Source organism: Natator depressus, chromosome 6, assembly GCF_965152275.1.
Source record: "Natator depressus isolate rNatDep1 chromosome 6, rNatDep2.hap1, whole genome shotgun sequence".
Lineage (NCBI taxonomy): Eukaryota > Metazoa > Chordata > Testudines > Cheloniidae > Natator > Natator depressus.
The window spans coordinates 74,524,237-74,537,886 of NC_134239.1; the positions used below are offsets into that span (position 1 = coordinate 74,524,237).

The 13,650-nt window shown below is 40.6% G+C and overlaps 1 protein-coding gene across 1 annotated transcript in view; it reads right to left on the reverse strand.

The window, feature by feature from the left end:
- RYR3 (ryanodine receptor 3) overlaps window positions 1–13,650 on the reverse strand; it is a 577,606-nt gene that overhangs the window by 394,996 nt on the left and 168,960 nt on the right. The window contains exons 15-16 of the mRNA XM_074955741.1: window positions 6,247–6,415; window positions 2,432–2,567 (exon numbers count right to left, since the gene is read on the reverse strand). Of these exons, the coding sequence (XP_074811842.1) occupies window positions 2,432–2,567; window positions 6,247–6,415 (305 nt within the window). The remainder of the gene's footprint in view (window positions 1–2,431; window positions 2,568–6,246; window positions 6,416–13,650) is intronic.

The following is a 13,650-nucleotide window of genomic DNA, read 5'->3' on the forward strand; positions in this document are numbered from 1 at the left end:
TGACAAGAGCTGACTCCTACAGCTTGAAGAGAAAAGAGTACATAGGAAGCAAGCAGCTCCCAACCAAGATACATACATTTGCAGCAACTGCCAAAGATCATGCAAATCTTGGATCAGACTATTCAGAGACATTGCAAACCAACTACATCATAGGCTGAAATTCCCACAGACTTGTGCAGATGAAAGGATGCCAACAAACTTATAAAAGGGATTATGCTAACTTGTGGGCAAGCTAATACTCTGGAGAGAGAGGGGGGGGGGAAATCGAGATCTGACTTGTTGGCAGATAGGGGTGGTTTGGTTCTGGAAGCATTGACAGACCCATGTTTCAGTGGTCTGTTTGCTAGAGCTTGGTTTAAGCCATAAGGTTTGGAACCAGAAACACACGTTCCCAAAATGCAATGGTCTTTAGATCCTGGATATTGGTATAGGCCCATCTTTATCTTACATATGAGAATATTCTCTCCTATTTTCCTGATTTAAAAAAATAATTCACTCCCACTTGGACACCATAAACACATTTTATAAATAAACCACACAAGCACTGTGTGTTGCATTTAAAATTTTTCTACTTTTCTAGCTGTGGTGTTGAGGGATTTTTTAGGGCTGTCAAGTGATTAAAAAAATTAATCGCGATTCATATGCCTGATTAAAAAAAAATAATCATGATTAATTGCACAATTAATCATGCTGTTAAACAATAATAGAATACCATTTATTTAAATAGTTTTGGATGTTTTCTACATTTTCAAATAAATTGATTTCAATTACAATACAGAATACAAAATGTACAGTGCTCACTTTATATTTATTTTTATTAGAAATATTTGCACTGTAAAAAACAAAATAATATTTTTCAATTCACTTAATACAGGTACTGTAGTGCAATCTCTTTATCATGAAAGTTGAATTTACAAATGTAAAATTATGTACAAAAAATAACTGCATTCAAAAATAAAACAATGTAAAACTTTCGCATCTACGAGTCCACTCAGTTCTACTTCGGCCAATCGCTTAGACAAACAAGTTTGGTTACAATTTGCAGGAGATAATGCTGCCAGCTTTTGTTCACAATGTCACCCGAAAGTCAGAACAGGCATTCACATGGCACTGTTGTAGCCGGCATAGCAAGAAATTTACGTGCCAGATGCGCTAAAGATTCATATGTTCCTTCATGCTTCAACCACCATTCCAGAGGTCATGCGTCCACGCTGATGATGGGTTCTGCTCGATAACAATCCAAAGCAGTGCAGACCAACACATATTCATTTTCATCATCTCAGTAGATGCCACCAGCAGAAGGTTGATTTTCTTTTTTGGTGGTTCGGGTTCTGTAGTTTCCACATCTGAGTGTTGCTCTTTTAAGATTTCTGAAAGCATGCTCCACACCTTGTCCCTCTCAGATTTTGGACAGCACTTCAGATTCTTAAACCTTGGGTCAAGTGCCATAGCTATTTTAAAAAATCTCACATTGGTACCTTCTTTGCGTTTTGTCAAATCTGCCGTGAAAGTGTTCTTAAAATGAACATGTGCTGGGTCATCATCTGAGACTGTTATAAGATGAAATATATGGCAGAATGCAGGTAAAACAGAACAGGAGACATGCAAGTCTCCCCCAAGGAGTTCAGTCACAAATTTAATTAATGCATTATTTTTTTAACAAGCGTCATCAGCATGGAGGCATGTCCTCTGGAATGGTGGCCGAAGCACGAAGGGGAATACGTATGTTCAGCATATCTGGCATGTAAATACCTTGCAATGCCGGCTACAAAAGTGCCATGTGAACACCTGTTCTCACTTTTAGGTGACATTGTAAATAAGAAGCAGGCAGCACTATCTCCCATAAATGTAAACAAACTTGTTTGTCTTAGCAATTGGCTGAACAAGAAGTAGGACTGAGTGGACTCGTCGGGTCTAAAGTTTTAAATTGTTTTTGTTTTTGAGTGCAGTAATGTAACAAAAAACCCTACATTTGTAAGTTACACTTTCACGATAAAGAGATTGCACTACGGTACTTGTATGATGTGAATTGAAAAATACTATTTCTTTTCTTTATCCTTTTTACACTGCAAATATTTGTAATAAAAATAATAATATAAAGTGAGCACTGTACACTTTGTATTCTGTGTTGTAATAGAAATCAATATATTTGAAATGGTAGAAAAATATCCAAAAATATTTACTAAATTTCAATTGGTGTTCTGTTGTTTAACAGTGTGATTAATCGCAGTTAATTTTTTTGAGCTAATCGCATGAGTTAACTGCGATTCATCAACAGCCCTAGTTTTTTCTATTGTACTGAAAGTATCCAGTTTTTTATTTTTAAACAAATAATGTAGTTCACATGGCAGGATATGTCCCACATAAAAGTCCTTTTTCATTGGACAGGAAAAAAAGTTCTTACACTACAATGGACTGCTTGAGAACTTACCTAGCAATTTGTAAAGGAGATTCAGAATTTCCTTCCATGCTGTTCCACTTTCCTCCCTTGCAACTCCTGCAAAATGAGCTGCACTGTTGTAGACGTTTAAGCGATCGATGCAGTTCAAAACTAGTGCCAGCATTCCCTAAAAAACGACATGATATAGAGGAAAATATCCACATAATCCTTTGAATTTTAACACATTTGCTGAGCTACATGCTGAAAAGCCAATATTGTTTTAAACACATGGGGAACTATTGTGCTTGAAATTAGAGTTTTTTGAACATGCATTTTTCTGTATCCAAGCTATAAATATCCTCTTTTGAGAATGACTCAGCTTTTTTTTTGTTGGCTTGCCCACGAGAGTTTAATCTAAATACTGTACACATTAAGGAATAAAGAGCATGACAATCTTACAAAGACCTTCTTTACATTTTCTGTGAATGGAATCTGACTCACATAGAAACAGCTCTAGATGCAGAACTTTCCTTTTTTATTAATGGAAACAACTAATTCCAGTCAGACCAACTGATACCACTTACGAATTTGTACTCCATAAAACCCCTGGTGATTAGAAAAAGGCTGGAATTTTGATAAGCCAACAAAATTGTCTCAAGAGAAACAAGTCCAAATGCCTGAATAAATATTCTAATTCATTTGTAGCTGTTATTATAATACTGAAAAACTAATGTATTTTAAACATCTCTAAATATTACTTAAAATAGATTTTTCTATCCATAAAAATATTATAAAATCACAGCTATGTAGGAGTGGAAGGGACCTCAAGAGCTCATTTAGTCCAGAGGTTCTCAAACTGTGGTCTGTAGACCACCAGTGGTCCGCGAGCTCCATTCAGGTGGTCTGTGGATAGTTCCCTCTAAGGTGCACACCTGGGTGGCCACACACGAGAGAATGAAGGGCCACCTATCTAATTAGTGGAGCCACACAGACGTGGCTCCACTAATTAGGTGTCTGGACCCTAGAGAAGATGCACATGTAAGGTGAGGTGGCGGCCATGGGGGGGAATAGAGGTTAGGTGGGAGGGGGCGGTGGGGTGAAAAGAGGAATTTGGGATGTGTAGGGCTGCAGCGGCCAGAGAAAGAGGCAACTTTCCCCAGCTCCAGGGCTGTGGCTGCCGGGGAGAGACAGCCCTCCTTCCCAGCCTCAGCTCTGTGGCTGTTTTGGCAGGGGAGAGAGGGCACATCCATCGCACTAGAAAGTTAAGACTACTGATATTAAAATATGAGTTGTGTGCTTTTATTTGTAGAACAAAAAAAGTTAATTATTATTAAGTTTTTTTTTATATAGTGCTTTTATCCAAACAGCTTTAAAATAGTTAGCTAATGGTACAAACAACATTTGGAAAGATCACTAAGTGGTCCGCCAAGACCCTCAGAAATTTTCAAGTGGTCCATGAAAAAAAAAGTTTGAGAACCACTGATTTAGTCCATTCCCCCATGCAAAGGCAGGAATAAGTACACCTAGATCATCTGTGGCAGGTGTTTGTCTGATCTGTTCTTATAAACCTTCAAGGACAGGGATCCCAGAACTTCCCTAGGTAATCTGTTCAAGTGCTTAACTACCCTGAAAGTTACAAAAGTTTCTCAAAGTATCTAACCTAAATCTCCCTGCTTGCAAACTAAGCCAATTACTACTTGTCCTACCCTCAATGGACATGGGAAACAATTGATCACCTTACTTATTTTTTAAACAACCTGTACATATTTGAAGACTGATCAGGCCCTACCTAGGCCTTCTCTTCCCTACACTAAACCTCCATTTTTTCAACCTTTCTTCATAAGTTAGGTTTTTCTAAAACTCTTATTTGTCACTCTAATGTGGACAATTCCCAGTTTGTTCCCATCTTTCCTAAAGTGTGGTGCCAAAACAGTACTCCAGCTGAAGCCTAATTAGTGTTGAGTAGAGAAGAACAATTACCCTCTGTGTTTACATCTGACACTCCTGTTAATACATCCCAAAATGACATTTGCCTTTTTTGCAGCAGCATCACACTGACTCTCATTCCACTTGTTTTCCAGATCCCTCAGATCTTTTTTCTGCAGTACTACTGTCTAGCGTTATTCCCCATTTTGTAGCTGTGCATTTGATTTTTCATTTCTAAGTGTAGTACTTTGCACTTGTCTTTACTGAATTTCATCTTTTTGATTTCATACCAACTCTCCAGTTTATCAAGATCATTTTGAATTCTAATTGTGTCCTCCAAAGTGTTCGCAACCCAGTTGCAAATTTTATAAACATATTTTCCACTCCATTATCCAAGTTATTAATGAAAATATTGAATAGTACCAGATCCAGGACAGACCCCTTGTGGAACACAACTTGATATGCCCTTCCGGTATGACAGTGAACCATTAAAAACTATTCTGAGTACAGTCTTTCAAACAGCTGTGCACTCACCTTATCATAATTTTATCTAGACCATGTTTTCCTAGTTCAGTTATGAGACTGACACTTGGGAATGTGTCAAAAGCTTTCCAGAAGTCAAAATACATCACATCTACTGCTTTCCCCTTTCCCACTAGACTGGTTACCTTGTCAAAGGAGGAAATTAGGTTGGTTTGGCATGATTTGTTCTTGACAAATCCATGTTGGCTATTACTTACCAGCTTTTTATCCTTTAGCTTTGAATAAATTGATCATTTAAAATTTATTCAAATATGTTTCCGGATATCAAAGTTAGGCTGACTGATCTATAACACCCTAGCACTGGTGCTGGAACTAGGGGAGCTGAGGTTGCTGCCGCACTCCCTGGGGCTTAAAGTAGTAATAACAACCCAAATACATGGTTTCTGCCTTCAACACCCACACTATAAAAATTGTTCCAGTACCACTACACCCTAGCTCCTTCTTTCCCCCGTTTTGAATATTGGTACTATGTTTGCTCTTCTCCAGTCCTTAGGGACCACACCTGTTCTCCATGAGTTCTTGAAAATAATTACTGAAAGTGAAGATACAGCTTCAGCTAGTAACCTTGGGTGAATTTCATCAGGCCCCATCTATATGAATACATCTAACTTATCCAAATATTGTTTAACGTATCCATTCCCTATTCTGTCATGAGAGCCTTCCCTCTTGTTAATATTAACTGTGTTAAGCATCTGGTCACAATTAATCTTTTTAGTGAAGACTGAAGCAATAAAAAGCTTTAAACATGTCTCTCTGTCTCATCTGTTTTTTTGCTCTCCTTCCCCATTAAGTACAGAACTTATACTTTCCTTCATCTTTCTCTTGCTTAGAATTGAAGACCCTCTTTTTATTGCCTTTTATGTCCCCTGTAGTTGTAACTCATTTTCATTACTTTATAATAATCTCAGAGCCTACCAATGTTAGAATTAAGTGGTGTATCCCCTTCCATAAAACTGGGATTTCTCTGCAGTATAAAGCTCTTGTTTTTAACCCTCAGGGGTTGGCACACTATCAGACCTTAAACTCATCATTGGTCCAAGACTTAACATAAGCCATCTTGGGCCTCTCATGTAATTTTTTTTTGGGGGGAGGGAATAAATAACTTCTTTGTATCAGTATGATTTCATTAATAATGACACTTGTTTGAAGATGCTCAGAAGAATGAAATATTAGATTAAATACAAATGGACATGGATTAGTAGACAGCAACCAGGTGAGGCAGTCAAAGGTGCATGCTAACAGCAACATAGCATATGATTTTACAATTTACTACATATACCCACAGCAAATATGTACACACAAATCCTAGTATTCATGCCTCTGGAAGACAAACATTTTGTTTTCCTATTAATGCTAGTTATAGGATATGCTGAAACAATCTAATAATCCCCCCTCACCTCTTCTTTGAACAAATTTTGTCTGTTTTTGAGTGAGCGAAGTTTGTTTTGCTTATCTTCATGTTCTAGTTCTTCTTCTGGAGGCTGGAAATAAGTAATCAGGTCTTGCAGGGTCTCAAGTACCTCCTCAATAGGCAGGGCGATGGGTGCTGCTGTTCTGTTGTTTCCACTAAGAATCGAGAAAGAAAGATTGACAGTAGTAACCTCTCTATACAATTTACGTTACAATATTAATATAGCAACCTATTGGCCTTTTGATATCTAAAGCAGTTCCTTTTATACATATGACCAGGAATGGCTAAAAATAAAATACTTGCTACGTGTGCCCCAAGTGTAACATTAGGCAGCAATTAACCTGACTTGCCAGTAACTCATACAACAGTTTATTGGATATTCCGTGAACAAACAAGCTTGCCTAAAGCTGGATCATGATATTCAGAGAAGTCCTATGGCCTGGTTTATACAGGAGGTCAGAGTAAATGATCACAGTGATCCTTTCTAGCCTTAAAATCTATGAATGTTAGCTCCTACATATGTGTAACATGAAGGGGAAGAAAAAAAATGAAAAAGAGAAGAGACAAAGCGAGTAAACAAGATGATAAGGGAAAACAACAAGATAAAGAAAACTGCTATTTCTTAATTTTGTAATGGATTCTCTAATAGAGATTGCTCCCATTAAATGTCAATTGGGATGTAACAAATAGATCAATAGTGGTACAAGGATAGCCTCATATTGCCATACAGTTTCATATTTTTGCAAAAAAAAATGAAAGACATATCTTTCTAAGAGTGTGGAGAAGGGATCAAGTAAATATGATGTTATGGGGGGAGTTAGGAGCAAGAAGAAGGAAAGATAAGTCAAAAACACTGCCACTCAGTCTCTCCTCACTCAAATTTGAGTATTCACATTTTCCAAGCAGAGGATTGTTTCAATTACCATCAGACAAATACAACGATAAAGCATAGTACTTCCACAGTAGAACTGATTGGAAAGAAAATCCCCCTTCACAGAAAATTTTAATGAAAATGCAAACCATTTCTTTTTCAGCAAAATTGACAGAAAAGCACACATACACTCTCCATGACAACATTCACTTAATAGGAAAACCCCCCAATTTTCTATCAAACGGTTTTTGATAGAAAATTGTTGATCAGAACTACTCCACACATCATATAGCAGCTGTGGCTATTTTTACAACATCTCTTAGAAAAAGAGGAGCAGGAGAAAGAGACAGCAGTATTTTCAGTAATGTTGTTTAGGTCAAAGAGATTGATATTTTCCAGCTCTATTACTATGATTTCCCCCCTCCTTTTGCTGTACAGTTCCCTTGTATCACTAAATATACTGAAGAAGGAACAAATGAAATATGTTCTTCCAAATGAGCTTTGGTTATTGTCAGAGATGGGCCTGAATAAAAAACCCAATAACTTAACATGCCCCAAGCTGAGGAAAGTTCAGATCCAGATACAGATCCAAACATGAAAGCTTTGAGGCCATCTCTACTAATGTTTGTGTTCTCAATTTCCATCTTTGCATTACTTCTCTATGCTACCTCCAGATTTTTCAAAATTGCACACCAAGATTCTTAATTTCACTCTTTTCTTACACATTTTCCCAAAGTCATTAGAAATTAATGCACACAGAATCCAAACTTCCCTTTCACCCTAGAAATCACCTTGCCAGAACATGAGACACAGATCTAGATCAGCACAAGGAAGATTGTATTTTCACTTCCTTTGAGATACACATGATGCTGGATATTAAAGCATGTTATTCTGGAAGGTTGGTAATACAACAACCAATTTTCTCCAAGGGAGGGAAAAAGAACAAGAGAAAAAGCAGAAGTACCATACTGGATTCACAATGCAACACACCAAAAATGTGCCTCCTGATTTAAAACATGTTTTCAGCTACAACATATATCTAAATATTATAGTAATTTCTATCTTCCAAAAGGGTAAATTTATCTATGCACATATTTTGCTTCTGTATCTGAACTCCAAACTATGACTGGAACAGACAGTTCAGAATTATTCCATTTAAAGTCTCAACCTTTATTAGGCAACTAAAGTCTTATAATACTAATCTAACTTGCAAAAAGAAAAGGAGTACTTGTGGCACCTTAGAGACTAACCAATTTATTTGAGCATAAGCTTTTGTGAGCTATGCTCAAATAAATTGGTTATGCTCAAATAAATTGGTTAGTCTCTAAGGTGCCACAAGTACTCCTTTTCTTTTTGTGAATACAGACTAACACGGCTGCTACTCTGAAACTAATCTAACTTGATAACTGACGGCAATGATCTAAACAATACTGTAGACCGTTGTAAACAAGTTGGCTACACCGCAGTTGATCAAATCTTTTTTGGCAACATATAGTTTTTTTAAAAAACCCAATCCAAGACAGCTGAAAAACTTAGGCTAAGTATTCATTTGCATGAATAATGTAAAAGTAAGTTAAATGTTTTTCATTGAGAAAAGTATCTACTTTGTAGATACAGTTGATTAAATACTGGCTTAAATAGTTACCTCTGATATAGCAAAATTGGACAATGTGACAAATCTGACATCTACTCTGGCTGAATTTGACAGTTTTGTTCACTGAGGTCCAAGATTTTTATTTAATTTTTTTTGTGAAGTGGGGACCCTGTCTGCAATCTACAATTTAGATGCTTGGTCTTCATGACTGGTAAAATCTAGCATAAGGGAATTTTGTTCTAACGTTGGCTGAGATTAATATCTCTTTGGGAAAGGAAAATATTACCTTCTCTCACATGCGTGGTACAGCAGTTAGGCCAACTACTGCCCTGTTTTTAACCACCCTTTATGAAGAAAGTTATGGAGAAGGTTGTGATAGGAATATTCTAGTGTTATGTGGAGATCTCCAATTTCCTTGACTGCTTTCACATGGGTTTTCAATCCAGTTACAGTGCACAGACAATGTTTAATCTCCTCAGTTGCTGCTCTCCTCCTATCAATGGACAGAAGTCAAATGTCCAAGCGGACTTGCTTAAAACTGTCATCAACCACTGATGCCACAGGGTTTTGTAGACTTTCCTAAGGTTATGACAAGGTTAGATGGGGGCAACACTTTACTGGTTTCATTCTTTCTCTCAGAGAGAATCAAATGGTAGTGATGGCTCATCTACCCAGAGGGAAATTGTCATGTCCTAGTATCTAGGCAAGATCAGAACACAGATGAGACTCAATCCTAAAATGGAGGGATGCTGGCTGGGTAGGAGAAGCATCCTGACATCATGATAGAGATGGTGTTAACACTATTACTTTGTTAGCAATACATTAGGTTTTGTTAGTTAGTTGCATAGTTTGGGGATGAATGTGGATCCCTGTTCATTCCTCAATTTACAACTAATATCAGGATTAGCCTGATGTGCTGCCCCCCACCCTATTTCCTGTTGGTTAAATTACTACACATGCTTCTCTCTGAAGCAGACATAAATACAATTATCAACACATATTTGAGATACCACAGCCAAAATGATGTGTACGTAGTAGACATTTGAAGAAAAAATGGTTACCTACCTTTTTGTAACTGTTGTTCTTCAAAATGTGTTGCTCGTGTCCATTCCATTCTAGGTGTGTGCGTTCCTACACGCACAGTCGTTGGCGATTTTTGCCTTAGCGGTATCTGTAGGGTCGGCTGTGGTGCCCTCTTAAGTGCCATGCTCATGCGCTTGTATATTAGGCACCACCAGCCCTATGCCCTCTCAGTTCCTTCTTGCCAGCAACTCCAACAGAGCAGCAGGAGGGCAGATAATGGAATGGACATGAGCAACACATCTTGAAGAACAAGTTACAAAAAGGTAGGTAACCATTTTTTCCTCAGAGTGCTTGCTCATGTTGATTCCATTATAGGTGATTCACAAGCAGTATCCTTGGAGGTGGGCTCGGAATTCTCGGTCTTGCAATATTGCTCTACCAAAGCCAGCATCATCCCGGGCCTGCTGCGTAGTGCGTAATGGGACGTGAACGTGTGGATGGATGACCAGATGGATGACCAGATGGCTGCCCTGCAGATATGCTGGATCAGCACTTGGGCTAGGAAAGCTGCCAAAGAGGCTTGCACCCTGGTTGAATGGGCGGTTCCAATTGTTGGAGGGGGCACCTTTGCCTGATCATAGCAGCAGTGAATACGGGCAGTGATCCAAGAAAAAATTCTTTGAACAGACACTGGACGACCTTTCATTCTGTTGGCCAATGTGCCAAATAATTGTGTCGACTTGCGGAATGGCTTGGTCCTGTCAATGTAGAAGGCTAGCACCCTCCTGACATCCATGGAATGCAACCTGTGCTCCTCCTCCAATTTATGTGGCTTTGGAAAAAAGACAGGTAAGTATATGTCCTGGCCCATATGAAACTGAGAGACCACCATGGGCAGGAACGCCGGCTGCGGCTGCAGCTGGACTTTGTTCTTGTAGAAGACCATATAGGGAAGTTCCAAGGTAAGTGCCATAATCTCAAAGACCCTGCAGGCAGATGTTATTGCAACCAAGAACACGACTTTCCGGGAAAGGAGGAGGAGGGAGCACAAAGCGAGAGGCTCGAAGGGGGGACCCATAAGGTGCAACGGCACTAGATTCAGATCCCACAGAAGGATGGGGTGCCAGACTTGAAGGTGGAGATGTTCCAGGCCTTTGAGGAACCTGACCATCATGTCCTGAGTGAAAACTGACCCGCCCTGAAGCAGAAGATGGAAGGCTGAAATAGCAGCCAAGTGGACCTTAATAGATGAAAGGAACAGGCCTTGGAGCTTGAGATGCAGAAGATGGTCTAGGATTAACTACAGCGAGGCCTGCTTGGGCCGAATACCTTTATTTGAGGTCCAACATGTGAACTGCTTCCATTTGACCAGATAGGTCACTATGGTGGGGGGCTTTCTACTGCTGAACAGGACCTGTTGGACACCAGCCGAGCACTCCTGCTCCTCCGCATTTAACCATGCAGCAGCCAAGTTGCCAGGTGCAGTGCTGCCAGGTTCAGATGTGGAAGACTGCTGTGGTTTTGGGACAGCAGGTCTGGCCAGAGCAGTAGCTATAATGCAGCAGCCACCAAGAGGTCCTCCAGCAGCGTGTCGAACCAGTGCTGGCACGGCCAACCCGGTGCTATAAGGATAACCTTTGCCCCGTTCTGCTTGATCTTCATGAGGACTCTGTGAATTAACAGTACTGGAGGGAAGGTGTAGAGAAGGCCCCCGACCATGGGAGCAGAAAAGCATGCGAAAGGGAGCCTCTGTCAATCTCCCAAAATGAGCAGAAAACATGGCATTTCCTATTCTGCCTGGACACGAATAGGTCCACCTGGGGAGTCCCCCACCTCTGGAGGATAATGCTGACCACTTCCGGATGGAGTGACCACTTGTGGCGAGACGAGACGGTCCTGCTGAGGTGATCTGCTAAAGCGTTCCTAGTCCCGGGGAGGTGTGTGGCTACGAGATGGACAGCGTGTTGAACAGAGAAGTCCAAGATCCTGAGGACTCCTTTGCAAAGGGTTGACAATCTGGCTCTGTCTTGCTCATTGATATAGAACACAGCCACTGTATTGTCCATCAGGACCTGGACCATCCTGCTCTTTATGTGAGGCAGGAAGGCTTGGCAGGCCAAGCATACCACTCTGAGCTCTGTGATATTTATGTGTAGGGAGTGATCGTGACTTGACCAACAACCTTGCGTGCTGAGATCGAGATGCCACCACACTTGATGCCAGGCCTTTTATTAACCAGTCATTGAGGTATGGGCAAATTTGAACACCTCAATGCCACAGGTAAGTGACCACTAGTGCTATGCACTTCGTGAACACTCTTGGGGCTGATGAGAGACTGAAGGGCAGTGCCGTAAATTGGAAATGGCACTGGCCCAACACAAAAGGAGGAATCGTTGTGTCCTGGGAGAATGGAAATATGCGTCCTTCAAGTTGAGGGTGGCCAGGGAAACCATGTGGAACTTCAACTTTTTGAGGTGCTTGTTGAGATGTCACAGGTCCAAGATGGGTCTGAGGCCTCCTTTCACTTTCAGGATTAGAAAATAACGGTAATAGACTCCTTTCCCCCTCATCTTGAGAGGGACCTCCTCTACTGCCCCCATTCTGAGGAGGTTGTCTACCTCCTGGATGAGGAGTTACTCATGAGAAGGGTTCCTGAAGAGGGACGGGGCAGGGGGGTGGAGGGAGAGTCGGCCAAGAACTGCAGGGTGTAGCCTGAAGATATTATGTCAAGCACTCAATGATCCCAGGTCAGCCACAACCACGCTGACCAGAAGGGGTGCAGGCAGTTGAGGAAAGAGTAGGAAGGTGGATCCTCGGATGTGACTGGGGCACCATCCTCGAGTGTGCCCTCAAAATGCCTGTTTCTGGCTTCCTTGGTTCCTGGAAGGGCCAGGCTGAGCAGATGACCAGGAAGAAAAAGGGTGTTATCATTTAAATCCCTTGTCTTTGTCCTTTTTCCTATAGGTGCTCAGCTGGGGAATCCCCCAGGACCTGGACAGGGGAGGCACAACTATATACAAAGGAGGTAACCATAGCGGTTAAGAATGGCTAACACTCTTGCAATTCAAGATGAGGCACTCTGACCAACTATCACAGGTGGTAAGAAGGAACTCAGAGGGCATAGGGTCGGCAGCACCTAATATACCAGCACATGAGCATGGCACTCAAGAGGGCACTACAGCCAACTCTATGGATACTGCTAAGGCAAAAATCTCCGATGACTGTGCATGTGGGCATGCACATGCCTAGAATAGAACCTACCTGAGCAAGCACTCGAAGAATGTCTGATGTTTTAGGATGCAGAATGTAGCCCCATCTACTTAATGGAGTTTGACCATTGGGAGCATAAAACACCTATTCTCCAAACTTTGTAAAGGGATGCAGTTCACTTCTGGATAGAATTCAAGGGGCTGATTTCTGAGCTACAAAGTCATAAATGGTCTGAGTCCTAGCTATATAAGGGAATCACTCCTTCCCCACACATAGCTGGGACAAACTCAGATCAGTAAAGATGGTTCTGTTAACACTCTAAATACGAGCATTTTGGGGACCAAGTTAAGGCATTTTTGGTGGAAAAGCCTTGACTCTGGAATTCAATTCTCTCATTGATCCAACAGAGCTGAGACTTTCCAGACATAGTGCACAGCTCATCCATTCTCTCAAGGCTCTGTTTCTTGGTGGGAGACAGTCTGCTGCATCTGGAAACAGCCTATTAAGGGCACATGATGGTAAACATTTCGAGAAAATTTACAAATATTTAAAAAAGTATATGATGGGGACATACTATCAGTAATCATGGGGCCAAATGAAATTTGGGAATCTGGAATTCGACCCAAATATGAACTTTCAGCACTCTATAGTGTTTGGATTCATTGTTCAAGTTTGGCTGATTGTAGAGACAG